Source organism: Semicossyphus pulcher, unplaced genomic scaffold (genome assembly GCF_022749685.1).
Source record: "Semicossyphus pulcher isolate SPU_LCO1_2020_fin unplaced genomic scaffold, fSemPul1.0.p SCAF_7, whole genome shotgun sequence".
Classification (NCBI taxonomy): domain Eukaryota; kingdom Metazoa; phylum Chordata; class Actinopteri; order Labriformes; family Labridae; genus Semicossyphus; species Semicossyphus pulcher.
The window spans coordinates 11966749-11983278 of NW_027211748.1; the positions used below are offsets into that span (position 1 = coordinate 11966749).

General features: G+C 40.8%; 3 protein-coding genes across 3 annotated transcripts; 1 reads left to right on the forward strand and 2 right to left on the reverse strand.

Moving 5' to 3' along the window:
* Nucleotides 1-1998: 1998 nt before the first annotated feature.
* On the reverse strand, nt 1999-3797 carry hes6 (hes family bHLH transcription factor 6). The gene is made up of 4 exons (XM_069685324.1): nt 3568-3797; nt 3389-3475; nt 3170-3251; nt 1999-2828 (listed from the first exon to the last, which is right to left on the reverse strand). The coding sequence occupies exons 1-4, from the start codon at nt 3640-3642 to the stop codon at nt 2407-2409; spliced, it is 666 nt and encodes a 221-aa protein (XP_069541425.1). The 5' UTR covers nt 3643-3797; the 3' UTR covers nt 1999-2406.
* A 1900-nt stretch (nt 3798-5697) lies between these two features.
* itm2cb (integral membrane protein 2Cb) lies at nt 5698-10563 on the forward strand. The gene is made up of 6 exons (XM_069685433.1): nt 5698-5864; nt 7879-8016; nt 8145-8336; nt 8426-8536; nt 8676-8826; nt 9425-10563. The coding sequence occupies exons 1-6, from the start codon at nt 5778-5780 to the stop codon at nt 9514-9516; spliced, it is 771 nt and encodes a 256-aa protein (XP_069541534.1). The 5' UTR covers nt 5698-5777; the 3' UTR covers nt 9517-10563.
* A 464-nt stretch (nt 10564-11027) lies between these two features.
* Nucleotides 11028-16264, reverse strand: LOC138611938 (G-protein coupled receptor 55). The gene is made up of 3 exons (XM_069685212.1): nt 16229-16264; nt 14809-15547; nt 11028-13220 (listed from the first exon to the last, which is right to left on the reverse strand). Exons 2-3 carry the CDS (start codon nt 15535-15537, stop codon nt 13014-13016), a joined length of 936 nt encoding a protein of 311 aa, XP_069541313.1. The 5' UTR covers nt 15538-15547; nt 16229-16264; the 3' UTR covers nt 11028-13013.
* Between the last annotated feature and the right edge of the window lie 266 nt (nt 16265-16530).

The following is a 16530-nucleotide window of genomic DNA, read 5'->3' on the forward strand; positions in this document are numbered from 1 at the left end:
CTGCAAACTGTTGACTGTTTGCATTAGATCGAGGCTTCAGGGACGGTAAGATGTGGGTGGAGCAGGGGCAACGATTTAGGCAAGAACTTAAAAAGAATGTCCCTCAAAAAAATATGAAATCAAAGACGTTATTTTATGTCCATCCTGAAGTCGTGACATTCACCTTCCCAAAGTAAGCGGATGTCTGCCCGTCTCCAGAGACAATAGCGTCTTCTCTGCAGACAGTCCGCGGCTCAGCCGGCTGATCAAAGCGACCCTGGCCCCTCCCCCTCTCCTTCACTGTTCACACCTTTGGAATTGATCCAAAGTGCGGACGAGGTGCGAAAATCAACAAAGTGCCCTCCTGCAGCGGTCATTTACACCTCTGGGGACCTGCAAATCCGGTCTAGTCTCCACACAGACACACACAGGTCTGACTGTGGGCTGTATCAAGTTCTTTCTTCCTTTTTTTCTCTCTCTCTTTCTTTCTTGTTACAGTATAAGGTTAAAATATACATCTGTTTATACTCAGACTTTACATGAATAAACGTAGTGATGAGCAGACTGTCCCTTACAAACATTACATTTGTCATAGTTATCAAATACCAGTAATTTAGCAAATTACATCAAGTAACTTTGACATAAAGGACGATATTTTCCTCTGAATTGTAATAAAAGAAGAAGTATCAAGAAGCATAAAATGGCTACACTCAGGTAAAGTACATGTATGTTGTAGGTGGCCAAGGTCGAGCTAACTTTTTCTAATGTTGCAGCTAAATCTATATAAATTATATGTTTCTTCAAACATTCAGATTTTTTCTCAGTGACTGGTGGTTATAGCTGTCAGATAAATGGAGTGGATGAGAAAGTACTTTATCTGTCCCTGAGTGCAGAGTGGGGTGATATCAAATACACAGGTAAAGTACAAGTACCTCTGAATAGTACTTTATTATGGTACGTCACTTAAGTACTTAGTCTACATCCAATGCTTACTGGAATAAATGCTCTGCTGAAGTCTTAAGCTTGCTGTGTTAATCTTTTTCTTGTCCTTTTACCAAAGCTCCCTCTCAGTATGGCCGTGTAAAGACTCTGGACGGTGTGAGAAGTGACACTTTGGAGTGGACATCACAGGAACACCAGAGGAGGCTTCTGACCAGACATGGATTAAGACTGCTGCCTTTTCTTATTCATTAGTCGTAGTAACGGCTGGTAGTGCAGTGGCAGATCAGTGTCTGGGGCTCCCACCAGGACCACAGAGGTCATGTCTGAGGAGGCGGACAAGCTTTAACACTAGCCCTGTGAATTAGCATGGGAATCCCCATTTTTAACACAGATTTTCTTTTTCTACCATAGCCATTCAACGTCTTCAAATGTAGTACTTATATTTCTTGATAGTAGTATTTTCTGCTAGCCGTGGGGTCATCCATTTGATCCTAAATCTGTAGGAAACTAGCCATAAATGGAATTCAACTTTATCCCATAGTTGGTTCACACAGAATTATCATTACATCCCTTTATGCCATCCCCACACACAGAGTTATACAGTACAGTATAATGAAAAGCTGATAAACAATACACCCACAGAATGATAAATTGATAACAAAAGTGCTCAACAATGGTGGTTAAGAGCCCAGTTCTATGACTGAGCAAGTTCCCATGTTATTTTTAACTGTACCATCAAAAGAGCTGAAGTCAGGCGGAGTTATAAAACCCATTTGTCAAGCCTTCAACTAGGCCTATATAAGGAGTGAGTGGATTACTCATTTCACACCTCACAAATGCCTACGACGTGCTAAGGGATCTTGGAGAGAGAGAGAGAGAGAAAGAGAGAGTGCACACAAATGGTCCACATTTGCAGAGTAATAACTAATATCTTGCAAACAGCAGTGGGTGGGTGGATAGTGGGATCCTTGTGTGTGAAATGTGGCTTCCTTGCTGCACAAAAAGTTTTTAAAACAAGTAATTTGTTGAAAAGATATTTATTAAAAAGTTGACATTTATCATGTGAGTTAGCCTTCTTAGAGTCACTAATAAATACAAAGTTAATGACATCCTACATTGAAAATAATTTACACACGACTAACATTGAACTTCTAGTGGGACAGCTATCTTCTATACAGCTCAGTCATATTCAACAAGAAAATATTTACATATGCATTTAGCTCTTCACTAAAGGCAGGCCCATACAAGGTCAATGCACTTAAAGATGAAGACCTCACAGGTCTCTAATTACATACTTTATTTATTAAATACATTTTAGGTTAACTGTAGTTTCCAATAATTACAAAAAGAGCTTCTCAGATGCCTTTCAACAGGTTTCAAAGGTGTCATCTCAGCAGTATGTCTGTCATGTACAGAGGTCTACTCCACAAAAACATCCTAATACAAAGCACTGGATCCTCTACTGTAGTTTAAAACAAACATTATCTACCACGGCCTCCACACAGACTTGAAGTAAGTAAGGGGAGGCAGGCTCAACACATCCTGGCTGTCAGCCTCCTCTGAAGAAGAAACCTGACTTTGCTCTGAGTCCGTCTCATCCAGGTCGGAGCAGAGGTCATCACTGGAGGTGGTGGAGGGTGCCGGGGACACCAGAGCCGTGTCCATGCCCTCAGACACGGCCCAAGTGTTGTTATTGCCAGGGCACTCTACCACCGTGTCCGGAAACATCACCCGGAGTCGGTCTTCGTCGTTAAGTGGCATGCTCTCCAGGAGGTGGTTCAACAGCTCAGCGGCTACCGTTGGGTCAATTCCTGGACAGCTGGACACAAACGTATGCACGTCATGCATACACTGGATGTAGCCAGCCGCAAACCGCTCACAGGCCTCTCGGTTCACGGCGTCCACCTCTGCGGAAAAATGAAATAAAGCATTCGTTAGCTCAAATGTTAGCTTATAAAACTAAACTACCAACAGACAGTTTGTAACATCATGCCCTCTTCTCTGATTGGTAGTAGTGGTTAGAGATGCACACGCGCACCTGTGGCCGCAGTACAGTTGATTGGAATATTAATGCGCTTACCGTTATAACTCCACATCTAAGTTAGTGTATAAGAACTACATTTTACGGCAGAAGAATGGCATGTAAGTAATATACTAGTTTAGAATGCGTGTTAGTTACTAATTTTATGAGAATTATTTAATGAACTATTGCTTAGTGGCGTACTCGTAAATGTAAATATGTGTTTACCTTGAGCCCGGTTTTGTAAGATGCTCTCCACACGTTTCACTGTCATCTCCAGCACCTCGGCATTCTCCATCTTTGATTGTAACTGCAGCGGGTGACAAAAAAGCGTAAGCAACAAGTTCTGGCAACACAAGCTAGCTAAAACATGACGTCAATTTAGTTCCATTTGATGAATAACACTACGTAAAGCAGGGGTCTGAAAGTATACACATTTTAACTTACGTCTGCATCCGCGATGAGAACTCTGAGTTCTTGTAAACTTTCATTGATGCGAGCCCTCCTTTTCTTCTCGACCAGAGGTTTCCTCATCTGCCAAAACAGCAGGACAATTGAGTTACTTTGTCAAGAATGAGCAGAGTTAAACAGAAACGCTTGCATCAAGTGCTAACATGTGCCTTTACCTTTCTGTCAGACTTGACTCCAGTGCTGTTTTCACCTCTGTCCATTCCGTTGGTGGTGTTGCGGATGGGGGCCATGTTGTAGAAGTTTAACCCAGGCGCTACCAGAAGCCCACTGGACTGGAGGTTGGTTTGTAATCCAAAGAGCCGTTACAGCTTGTCAATGGGACAGATGGCCAGGCGATCCCAGCGGTCAACAAAGCTTGCAGAGAGGCTGGGCTCCTTAGTGCTGCTCCGAGGGGGCACGTACTAGGTATATATGACGGTTAATTTACATATGAATGGATGAACTGGCTACACCACGAGGGCGCGCAACGCTCGTAACCGCCAATCATCGGTGGTCATGTTAGCTTTTGTCCCCAACTTTAGTTTTAACTTCACGCATTTAAAAAAAGAAAAAGACCTGGTGAGACAAAATCTATCAGGAAGGGGCCCAAAAGTGCTCAACAACTTCTATAGTTCTGAATCAAAGATACAACCAATTCAGTTGGAAAAAATAAAATGAATCTTTAATAGAAATGCATGACAACTAAAACTCCTGACTGATCTAAAACAAAATAACCGTCTTTTACAGGTAGGTTATTTTTTTGTATATCCACACCTTCTCTAGCGTTTAGTTTTTAATGTTTTATACAGTCTATGTTTTTAAATGTTAGCTTTCTTAAGCAATATCCTTTAATGGGTGCCACAACTATAGGCCATAGGCTATATCTGCCAATTCTCACATTGCATCATTAGCTAGCTGGGCCTATTTAATGCTTAATGTGGGCCATTAATCCAAGTATAAGTACTAGGCTAGTGATTTGCTCCCTCTAAAGAAAAAAAAAACTAATGTGAATTGGACTGAGCTGTCTTTAAAGTACTCTGATGTTGGGAGTGTAAAAAGCCTGTATCTTCTCAGAATGAACAGCGAGCCTGAAGTCTCTACTCTACTGCTCCATGACTGGCAGACAGAAAAATACACCATCCCTGTATTTCAAAGGCTTCAAGGCATGTTCCATTTGCCATCTTGTATAATCAGAAGGCAAATGGTATCATCAAGTCAGATATCCTCTATTGTCCAAATTTAACACATCATGTGGCGTATGTGTGTTTTGAGTCATATATACACGCTGTCATGACTGGTCACATGGTGAGAGCTGTGTGCATGTCTGTGCAAATTTGCATGTGTGTTCTGTGATTTGGATCGTGTGGAGAGATATGCAGCATGTTGTTGTGTTTGCAGTCATCCACTGTTAGGGCATGAGAATGGCTGTAGAGCTTTAATATTTAGTACATTTCATCATCATTTGACAATGACAATGATATTTTAATATTTTAAACCTATAACTTTTGAAAAGATTTGTAAAATTATTATTAAAATGCACATTTTCACTAACATCATCAACATTCATCAACACTGATACCTCATTTAAAACCACATGCAGTGATCTATTTTAGATATTTAAGATTTGCTTTGAAATCCACTTCCAGAGTTATGCTAAACTAAATGATAATAAAAGGACATAGTATTTTGTAATTCTTTTTTTATATAGCAATATACTACTATACATTAAATGCTAAAACCAAGGATCAGATGATTCAGGACATAGTGTACTCCTGCATTACTAACATTGTGTGCATTACATGCCTTGATAACCCCATAAATAATTGCAGGGTTTTTATTATAATTATCAATAAAATAATAATTATCAGTTGTAGTGACCTAGTGCTAACTTTATGCTCCGAAGAAGCTGGCTGGGAATTTGAAACATTCCTACATTTCCGGATGATAGTGTTAAGAACAGTGTTGAGAAGAGGACATGCAGCTTTAAATAAAATACGGAAAGCACTACCATATTGGGCAGCCGCCTTCAGAATAAGGGCACAACCTAGTGTAATACCAGTAAACGGGAGTTTAAATTATTTTCATTCATCCTTAACTTCTTAAAATATTAAAACATGGTAGTATGTGTGACAAATTGACCACAAATTTGTGTTCCGTGTTAAATCTAGAAGTTTTAGCCGGACATGGACTCTTATTTTGACAACGGCGAGGCGGCTTTTCCTTCAGACCCACACAACGCTCGTTCGTCATGAAGACGCTCTTCTGATGTCACTGAGCCCCGGGGGCGAGACCGGTCCGCCGCTATATAATCTTCCATGCTCGGTGGATAAAGCCATCGCACTGAATCAGAAACGAGAAAAAGCAAATAAACACCGAACAATCAAACATGGTGAAGATAACCTTCCAGCCAGTTTCGGCGCAGAAGCCTGAAAAAGAGAACGATGAAGACAAGATCATTATACCTCAGGCTCACGTGAGTTTGCACACTTTGTTTTTCTTTGTTTCATGTTGTGGCATTTTGTCTTTTGTCTCAGTATATCATTTGCAGCCTGTGTTCCGTTTGACTAAGGTTATAGCTAAGTAGATGAACGTTAATCAATGTAATGTTAGCTGTTTGTTTGATTTCTCGATGCATCATCATGTCACTTGATGGCTTTTGGTTTTATGTCGTTAGTTCCTGATCTATTTGACAATGCAGTATGCTTAATATAATATATTGCATTTATGTTCGCTGCAGCTGGAAATCACACAACTTACTAATGTTTATTGTGATGTTTTGCTGGTGTACTTATTGCAGGATACCAATTTTCTCACAGTAATATTATTGTGCTATAATGTTACAATAACAAGGGAATACAGCCATCATTGCGGGCCATCCCAGCCTGGGGATGTTGACATTACGTCACCTTGTTTGGCCACTGCAGAGGGCTGTCCTGTGTGCATGCCCTCAGCAGAAAATGACACCATTACTCTAAATTAACCATTATGTATGCACATTAAAATCCTCTCTATCTGAGGGTAAACGGCTGGCTCGCAAATTTGCAACTTCTTCCCCTGTTATTGGCGACATGAGAAAACACCAGAGCTGTCAGATGCAGTCTTTGCACCAGTCAGTGACGTCACTAGGTGTTATTACACGTGCATCCTGCAGGTAGCGCCCGTGGGTGAGAGTGGCAATCCATGATTAGTGTATTGTGTATGCTAAAAACAGTGGGCAAGGTCCCAAGACAGTTTAGCTTTTTCATTCTTTCAAGTTGGAAGTGCAGAAACATGAGTTGAAGCTTTGAAGACAAATAATGCAGTTTTACAATAGTTTTAGGTCTTCCTGTATCCAATGAGTAGCATCTTAAGGAGCTACTGAGAGGAGTTGAGTTGATGTGAAGGAGCAGGACTTTAAAAAGAAACTGAAATCTTATTGCCCTGTACTGTAGTTAGTAATGGAAACTGGAAATGGAATATGGCAGATACCTTATTCTTGAACTTAGGGCTGAGCCAGCGCTAAGCCAATTTGAATGTAATTAAATTGGGCCTTAATATAGATCAATATTTTAGTTGATTGTGCAAATGACGGTATCCTGTTTGTCTTTGATTAGCCTGATCGTGATATATCTTACTGGTGACTGGCTGAAACCTGAATAAAGTGTTAACCAGTCTGGTGTGTCTCAATGTATCTGGCTCTTCCTAGCCTCCTTTCTGGACTACCTCCCAGGAGTTAAAACATAATTAGATATCTGGCACATGGATGTAAGCTTGTAAGCCCCATCTTTTCCCCTCTGACACAGTGTACACAGTGAATAATATTTAATGACGTAGACATCACTTCTGCGAACATATTTTTTCACCTTGTATTTATTACGTCAAGAGACATGATCTCAAAAGCTGTGTGGATTAGAGATTGGCTGCGACAGTTGGCTAGGCGTCAGAGCCGATGTGTGTAGATCTATAAATATGTACGCCTCTGCAGAGGGACTCCTGCTCCACGTAATTGTTCTCGTTTTGACTCCCACCGAGGGCGCTAGCTAGCAGCAAATATGGAGCGTGGAAGTAGGCCTCTAAGAATAGACCCAGACGGCCACGTGCCAGCATCTTCGTCAGAGCCTGGCACAATCTGTTCTCCCCGCTTCCGCTCTCCATAGCAACAGTAGTATGGAGAGGCAGCAGATTGACTGAGAGACTGTGGGTGGGCGTCTGGCAGCCCTCATTCCAGTGCGTCCTACGTCTACCAGATCTCCTGGCCTGACTAACAATTTGGCAAATGCCCCTCGTCAGAATGAACTCAGTTACGATTTGGAATTTCAACAATTGTGGTGTGAGAGAACATTATGTCCACTGATACATCATCATAGGACGGGATATGACTGATATAAAGTTAACTAAAAATGATGGCAACATTTCTGTGCTGCAGCATTGGATGTATGCTAACTAGCTGGTTTTACCTTCCTTGCTTCCTGCCTTGTCCGCTAACCAAACTCCATTTCTCTTTACAGGAGCAGCTGGTTCTTCCCGTCAGGTCCAAGAAGCCTTTTCCAACCGGCCTGTGCTGCCTCACCTTCGGCCTGGTGGTCTTCATGTCAGGACTGGTTCTGGCCTCTATCTACGTCTATCGCTACTACTTCATACCTCAGGTCAGTTTGCTCTAACTCTTATATAATGAGCCCAGTGGCAGAGAAAATAAGTGAACAAAAATGTTTTTAATACGATACAATCCGAAGTAAACGTCACATGCTAACTCAGCTCTGCTGCGTCCCATTAGCAGATCCCAGAAGACAGCTTGTTCCACTGCCGGGTCATCTACGAGGACTCCGTGTACGCTCCTCTGAGGGGCCGGCAGGAACTGGAGGAGAACGTCGGCATCTACCTTGACGATAACTACGAGCAGATCAGTGTACCTGTGCCACACTTTGGAGGGAGTGACCCTGCTGATATCATCCACGACTTTCAGAGGGTAGGTTCAGTCTCGCTAATGTTCACTGGTTTCCTTTCTTAAAACGTTTCCGTTTGACACGTGTTTAAACTTTTTATTATTCATTTCAGGGCCTTACAGCTTATTACGACATTGCTTTGGACAAATGCTACATCACTGAGTTGAACACCACCCTGGTGATGCCTCCACGGAACCTGTGGGAGCTCCTCGTAAATGTCAAGGTGAGGCCCTCTCTACATTCGCTGCTGTTAATCGAGTACTGTCCCAGAAAGCGACACTATGTTCCCAATTTCCGGTCTTCAGTGTTTCCTCCCACAGACGGATCTCCTGAGTAATTCATTTCATGTGTCTTTCCCACAGAGAGGGACGTACCTTCCTCAGACTTACATCATCCAGGAGGAGATGGTGGTGACAGGCAGGGTGAGGAACATGAGGCAGCTGGGCCCGTTCATCCACAGGCTCTGCTACGGCAAAGAAACCTACCGCCTCCGGCGCCGTAACCAGCGCAGACGTAAGTGCACACATCCCCTTCCTTTCCCAATCTACTAATGCAGTATGCAAAACTACTGGGTCACTTCCGGCAACTTGTCATCCTCTCACACACCATTTTGTTGAGTCATGTGACATGTATTGGTCACTGTAATCTCCCTCTGAAATAAAGGAGAACAAGGTTCCTTCGTTGAGTCACAGGGAATCTGGTGTTCAGTGTTGGTGTGTGGGAGCAAACAGAGTGACCATGCAGAATAACAAACAACCAGAACCAAATAGGGACTTCCTAGTGAAACTCTAGTGTGTCTGCGGTGTAAAAATCCTCCTTCAAACAGCCTCGTTATCATGTTAGTATGTTTGCGTGTGGGCAGGCCTGGGAACTTCCTGCTATGTGAGTCACTCATAGTGAGGTGGACACATCCACACATTACGGAGGAGTTAGTGATGCTCATGAGTGATCTCCGTCTTCGCTGCCTTGAAATGATGCAACAATGAGTACATATATGGATGCGGCATTCACTCGTAGTCATGGTAGCAGCAGACGTTTTATTATTAACACTGCAGATCCCATCTTTCAGAGCTGAACAGATTTTCTAAACGTGTCCTCTTTTGTCTTCCAGGTATCGAGAGGCGCGAGACGAAGAAGTGTCACAGCATTCGTCACTTTGAGAACACGTTTGTGGTTGAGACTGTCATCTGTGACAGGGTGTAAATCTGAGGCGGAAATGACAGCCATCCAACACTGAAGCCAACTCCAAATCATACCTCTTGAATTATTTAGGCTTTTAAATGCACTTTAAGAGCGAGTATTTGTCCAACAGTTTAGTTTCAGTTTTGTTTTCTTGTGCGTCTCAAGTTGGAAATGCTCGATGTTAGTCTTTTTTTATTCAGAAAGTCTGTATATGTGGAGGATGTTCTACATGAATATATCTGTAGCTTGTTAAGTGTGCATACGATGTTAATGTTTGTGTCCGTTTGTGACATTTTCATCACAAGACTTGAGTTAAGACTTGTCCTTATTTTCATTAAGTAAGTCGGTGCGGTGCGGCTGAAGCTGCTCGCACTGTGCTCTCATGTTTCTTTGTTGTTATTTATTTTTGTTGTGAATGTCAGAAAATGGCAAAACATACCTCATGCAGTTTACATGTTTCTTTTCTGGTTTGTATCATTAATGACTGGTGTACATAACTCTGATTGTTCTTAAGCAATATCTACTGTAAATTAATTTTGAACATGCATAGATTTTTATCTGAAATCGACTTGTGTTGTGAACATTTCCTCATGGTTTGTCTCCTTATTTCCTTTGGTATCACTCTTTCCTACTCCTTGGATATAATGGCTTTAGACTGTAATTAGTAGCAGTGCTTTAGAGAGACAGAAGGAACCAAAATCTGTGAATGCTATGCTTACTGTTGAGGTTATATGAAATGTATAGAAAGAATGCTTTTTACTGTAGATGATATCAAAGGCTGGAACTCATTTTGTCTTGCTGCTCCCCCTCACTGTGGTCTTTAGCTCCTGCCAGTTCTCAGCCCTTTCTATCTTTGCATTATATTCTCTATCAATGTTTAATCGTCCCAACTTCAAATAAGATTTGGGGTGTCTTTCTAATTTACAACTGGGAGCCACAAAGTCTCCTCTGAGAGAGGCCTGTGGCGTGTGCTCAGATTTCATCGTCTTGGAACTCCTTTTTTTGCTGTACAGTCGATTTTCTTGTAATATCTTGCCGCTTTAAGAATAAACGAGAAAACCAATTTTATCCTCTGAGTGTTTGTCGATATCAGCTTCAGTCGAGCTCGCTCATCGTAATTGTGCAAATTATGGGTTTGAATAATTGGAGATTGCATGAACAATTTTCATCTCAACCTTTCATCTAGAAAGGCCGCCAGTGTTCATGAAAGGGAAACAAAGAATGAACATTTCCTTTGTGAACTTCCTCACAGACATAATGTAACCAAGACAAACACGCAGCCCTCATCAGCTCAGTCTATGATGGACTTTCTAATCATATTTAAATGTGTTGCCTACACAACATCAAACTGCAGCATCAGCTTGGTTAATGGAGCGCATCACACAAATATCTTGTGGTTAGCTGTCTTTCACTTTAAAATTGAAGAGGAAGATTTGGTTTCGAAATGATGGCTTGCAAACTGTTTTAGCACAGACTCTCAAGTCAAGCATACGGTATAAAGAACATTCATATCTCATATATATTTGGCAGAATGAAGTTTATATTTGACATCATAATGTTTTCATGAAGGCTTAGACAGAAGAAGAGTACAAGAAAAGACTTAAGGGAAATGCCTGAAACACAAATGAAAGTAACACAAACAAATAACAGAAATTCAGCAAACAGAGGAGACCTTGTGCAAAATGGAAGCATCGAGACAAAAGTAGTTCATGTAAACCAAAGCATGACACGTCTAATTTATACAATAAAAACAGCACTAAGACACAGTAAATCCCCTGACTGAGAGCTGTGTAACCTATAAACACCTCTCACTGTCCCACCACAAGGTGACTTTGCTCAACATCAGCAGAATAACACACACAGCTTAATGCGCTGCATGCACAACTTTCCATGTGAGTTTAGCTTTGGCGGCGTTCACACACTGTAAACAAACTAACATGAAAATAGTTTCACCAACAGTCTCGTAGTACAAAGGTCAGACCAGCTGCTGTGAACTGCTTCAAACAATTTAAACAGCTTTATTGCACATGTTTGGAGCCTCATTGCAAAAATATAATTATATGAAAAGTAAACATAAAATTCTATTAACATACAGTGCATGTCATGTACATACAATGTGTCTAAGGCCGGTGGTTCCCAACCTAAACGATAAAGTGATTCATTCCAAATCTTTGTTGGCAAACATTAACACCAATCAGCCGATAGCTCGCAGAGGTGTGGCCTACAAAGTAGCTGCTATATTTGAATGAGGACAAAAAATATACATTTTTAATAGCTGAACAGACTTGATTATCAAGTGAGTGCTTTTTTAATGATTTAATCTAACATGTGCAAATCTAATCCTGACAATCCCAGTGCAGACAAAGCCTCGTGCACCCCCAGCGATCTTTGGCGCCCCACTAAGGGGGGCCCAGACCCCAGGTTGGGAGCCTCTGCATTAAGCTCTAAGCTGACCTTTTTCACTTATTTGAGTCCTCATTAATATTAGAACAATTATAACAAATGTGTTAATTATAATGTTGCAGTATTAAGGTCAAAGATAAATTAAATATCTATTAAGGCACAACACTGTCAGTCTGCAGCAGGCTCTTTGAATGATTTACAGGATGTATACATACATATAACTTCTCTCCACTTTCTCCAATTTATATGTACTACATATGTTTCTAATGCTATTTGTACACGTACATACATGACAGATATATTTACATATATTACAAATAAGTAATATTTCTATAAGCATTTGCCAGACAATGTATGTATGTTTTAGCTTTATACAACTCATTACAACATTCAATCCTCACTAAGTTAAAGAACACATTTTGTTTGCATCTGTGTGAGATTTACAGATCATAATATATTAACATGGAATTTTCAAATGAATATATCTATGTGCTATTATCATAATTAAGTGTTTCCAAATGTACCAACTGTTTCTATCAAACCAAAATTGTCTGAAATGTATCGGCCCCGGTCGGCCCTGATCTTAGATGGTGGCTTTTGTCTCCAATAAGAGCCTGTTTGACTTGATGTCTTAAAGTATGATAATTAGACTACCAAGTTCTTTACTGAGCTACGTGCAACCCCGTTTATAATTAATCGTACGCTACATCAGTCGCTCGAGCTGTCTCGTCCTTAAATCACTCTGGAAATAAGTCACATTGTGGCTTGTTAGCAGACTGTCTTTTTGCACCCCACGTGTGAGGTATCAGAGCGCGCTGAGGTTAGAGGTGCCACCAGCTTCCTGTCACTGGACCAAATCATGTGTCACTGCAGACAGATCTTTCCTGCACTGCTTTTGAGCTTTTTTCAGCTTGATTTTCAGCTCTGTGGTTAATTGAGATTGCTCTCTGACACGCTTCTTTATAACCGTTTCTCTTAGTGCAAGCCACATTTTCCTTTCGGCTGCTGGAAACAGAACTAGCCCTTTTTAAGGTTTGCTGCTTTCCCGGAATTAAAAGAAACCAGCTCTGGTATTCTCTGAGGACAACTTTGATTTAAAGCGTCTTCCTCTGCTTTCAGACCTCTGAGGTGCTGAAGGTGGCTCTTCTGTGGCTGATCATCGACAGCCTGAAGGTGTGTTTGGTGCTCCTCACTTCGTGAGCGATGAAGTAGTAGCACAGAGCGTCCAGGCAGCAGGTGACGTTGGACAGACACATGGCTGTCTGTATGAACAGGCTGATACCGACCATGCTGTCACAGTCCTGAATCACATCTTGGCGCACCTGTTGTTATGTGAGGGTTAAACATGGAGAACAGAGAAACATTAGTCTACTATCCTGTATGAAAATCTGTTTAAATCATACAATAACACCAGAGCAGTGGGAACTCTAAAGATCTCTTCATACATCTGTTTTACTTCTCACTTGAAGTTTTGTCCTCAGCATTTCATGGGTCTTGTTATTAAGTGTGAGATTTACAATTATTATGTGTTACTTTCAGTTTTGATGCTAAAAAAGATTATCAGAAGAGGGCTTGAGATTAGTGTGACTCATTTTTCCCTCATGTCGTTATGCATGGCTCCAGGATGACATGGTGTTTTATAACTCTGTTAAGCCATATACAGTGATGTCATATTTATACTAAAATAAAAAATACAATGCATCACCATATACTGTTTAAATGGGCTTTTTACATGTTTTTTGGTTTAATTTAACAATGAAAAAATTGTCAAAAGAAACAGATACACTATAAAAAGCAACCTATAGAATCTACTCAATAAAATTAAGGTAACAGTTTACACTTTATTTGATTGAATACATTTTAATATGTTTATTGTTTTAAGAGAAGAGAACCTACATTTAACAACTATGATACACTAAAGTAACATTTCTCATTAGATTACACAACTAATTACTAAATAACAATGAGTAATAATAACTCTTGACACATAGAGACAGATAAATTTCACACTCACAGGCAACTTTGAGTCACCAATGAACCTTAGGAACACGTCTTTGAACCGAGCCGGAGGAAGCCCATGCAAACTTCACACAGAAAGGCCCCCTACATCTAAATTGGGATTTGAACGAGCAACCTTCTAGCTATGAGGCGACAGCGCTAACCACTGTACCACCGTGCAGCTCTTTGGGAACTCAAGATCCTCTAATAAAAGTAAATGATAATCAACAACATTAGCCTGCTAGTGTTAATTTACTTGTAATAATCAGGAAAGTCAGCCAGTGTAACCGCCAAGAGAGAGCTACAAATTTATATTTGCACTGAATAAACACTTTCATTCTATGATACACAGCAAAATGACACTTGCGATACCTACAATCCAACCCTGCCCTGCAGCCCAGAACAATCATGCGCACTTTGCAGTACAGGCCTGATATCTTTGGGTTTATTATGTTATTTTGGGTTGCAATTGTCACTGTTGATAATTAGGTAACGCAGGTAAACTTTGCTCATTTCATTGAATTCACTTTCTGACTTGTATACTTGAAGTATAATTTACACAATTTGCTTTGATTTTATTTATTAACCTTTATTAACCCTTTTTTTTTTTACAGTGTCGTACAACAATAAGCCTACTAGTTTATCATTTTTTAAACATACCAGGCCAAATTTTTTGCCATTTCTTGATACGTTTTTCAAGGTTATATTTTATTTTGGAATACATTTTATTTTGAAATGAAACTGTTTACTTGTTGAGCCAACAACAAGTTTAAACATTTAACTTCTGATAAGATCTTGCTTAAGGGAAGAAGCTACAAAATGAAGGTTTTGTCATCTTTAAATGTTATCTGCTTTAACCTTCACCATGCTTACTTTAGAGTTTACTTAAAATAAACTTGCTGTATGCCTCACCAGGAACTGCAGGAAGATGGCCAGGTGGCTGGGGGTGAACGGCAGCAGGAAGGCGCTCAAGCTGCTGTAGATGATCTTCACACAGGCCTGGCTCTGCGGGCTCAGCTTGCCCGACTGCTTCAGAGCCCAGATGGTCTGTGCCGAACAGTAAACCACCACCAGCGCCGGCATCAGGAACCCAAACACCTGCAGAGAGATGATCACTGACGGGCTCCAGCCTTTTTCTGAAAACTGGTGGAAGCAGTGAAAGTCTTGCTGCCCGAGGTCCCTGAAGCTATAGGTGGTGGGAGAAATCACCGCCACCACCAGCACCCAGATCCCTATGCAGGTCCCAAAGGCTGCTTTGGGTGAACGCAGTTCCTTTGCCCTGTACGGGTGACAAATAGCCACCCAGCGGTCCACAGCTATACACATGATGGTGTAGATGCTGCCATATATCCCAACGAAATACAGTATTTCCAAGACAGAACAGAGACTTTGGTAGTCGGCTGGCCAGCGGTGGTTGGCGGCGTGCATCTTGAAAGGAAGAGGGAAGAGGAGGAGCACGTCCATCAGAGCCAAGCTGGTCATGTACATCGTCGACTCGGTCCATTTACGCAGAGCGACGCAGAACACAAAGAGTGCTACAACATTGAGAATCAGACCAAAGACGAATATGGGAATGTAGATGACCAGCTCAAAATACTTCATCAGGTGGTCCACACCTTCAAACGAACAGTTGCTCGTCATGTTGTCACTGCTGCAGAGCAGAGAAAATTGTTTGATTTAAATTAATGTCACAGAATGAATCTCAAAGCAAGGTTTAAATACTCTGAGAAATGAATCGGTCTTTCCTGTTATTACTCTTTGTTCCCACACAGAATCATCATGTGAGATATGCAATTGTGCCAAGCCACTTGAAACCTCTCAGTTGTGTGGGTTCACTTGATCTGAACCTTTTTTTTTCTTCGTTCTGATGTAGAAGCCAAAAACACCAAGAGAACATCTATACTTTGAGTTCACGTCACATGCTCTGAACCCTCAATGTGGCAAGTAATAAGTAAAGGTTGTAATGAGACATCTTAACTTTTTACAGTTTAGGGTTGCTTTGTGTTTAATCTGTCTCGACATATGTGGGTGTTTGACTTTTTCAGTGTTTAGACAAAAAATTAAAAGGAATTAAATTCAAATTAGATCAAACTCACTCCAACAAAATTAGTAATCCAAAATGTTTTGCATCCCTTACTTAATTCTAGCTTTAAATTAAATTGAACATTCAAACGCAGGTGCTCACACATCTGGTTCAAAATTTAGATTAACTTCAAAACTTAAAAAACCTGATGCTGTTTTAGAATTATACTATTAATTATAGTAGAATAGTATGATACTATTTAGTATTAAGTGCCCGCAGTAGCATATGTGGTACTGATACTGCTCTTACCTCTGGGATACCAGTCTCTCCGCTGAGCATTCGCTGTCTTTCTGACTGTCTGCTCTGTGCCAGACACACTTCTGCTTTTTCTACCTTTGTTGTTTCATCACCACTTCCTGAGTCATGCCACTCATCATGCGTGTTCTTTATAGAAGTTTGAAATCAAACTAGAGATGAACCCGTCCAGCAGGTTCTTACTTTTATATGCTTTATAAAGATAAATGTGAGCACCATCACTAGAAACTGCTACAACTCAAGAGTTTTATATTTGTAAATTATACTCAAATTATATAATGACAAATATGCTGCTA

Coding starts and splice junctions, on each gene's coding strand:
- hes6 (XM_069685324.1), bottom strand. CDS start 3,642: ATGGCCCCCATCCGCAACACCACCAACGGAATGGACAGAGGTGAAAAC. Junction 3,252..3,388: donor TTCTCATCGCGGATGCAGAC/GTAAGTTAAAAT, acceptor CACCCGCTGCAG/TTACAATCAAAGATGGAGAA. Junction 2,829..3,169: donor CTTACAAAACCGGGCTCAAG/GTAAACACATAT, acceptor ATTTTTCCGCAG/AGGTGGACGCCGTGAACCGA.
- itm2cb (XM_069685433.1), top strand. CDS start 5,778: ATGGTGAAGATAACCTTCCAGCCAGTTTCGGCGCAGAAGCCTGAAAAA. Junction 8,017..8,144: donor GCTACTACTTCATACCTCAG/GTCAGTTTGCTC, acceptor GCGTCCCATTAG/CAGATCCCAGAAGACAGCTT. Junction 8,827..9,424: donor GCGCCGTAACCAGCGCAGAC/GTAAGTGCACAC, acceptor TTTGTCTTCCAG/GTATCGAGAGGCGCGAGACG.
- LOC138611938 (XM_069685212.1), bottom strand. CDS start 15,537: ATGACGAGCAACTGTTCGTTTGAAGGTGTGGACCACCTGATGAAGTAT. Junction 13,221..14,808: donor CCATCTTCCTGCAGTTCCTG/GTGAGGCATACA, acceptor ACATAACAACAG/GTGCGCCAAGATGTGATTCA.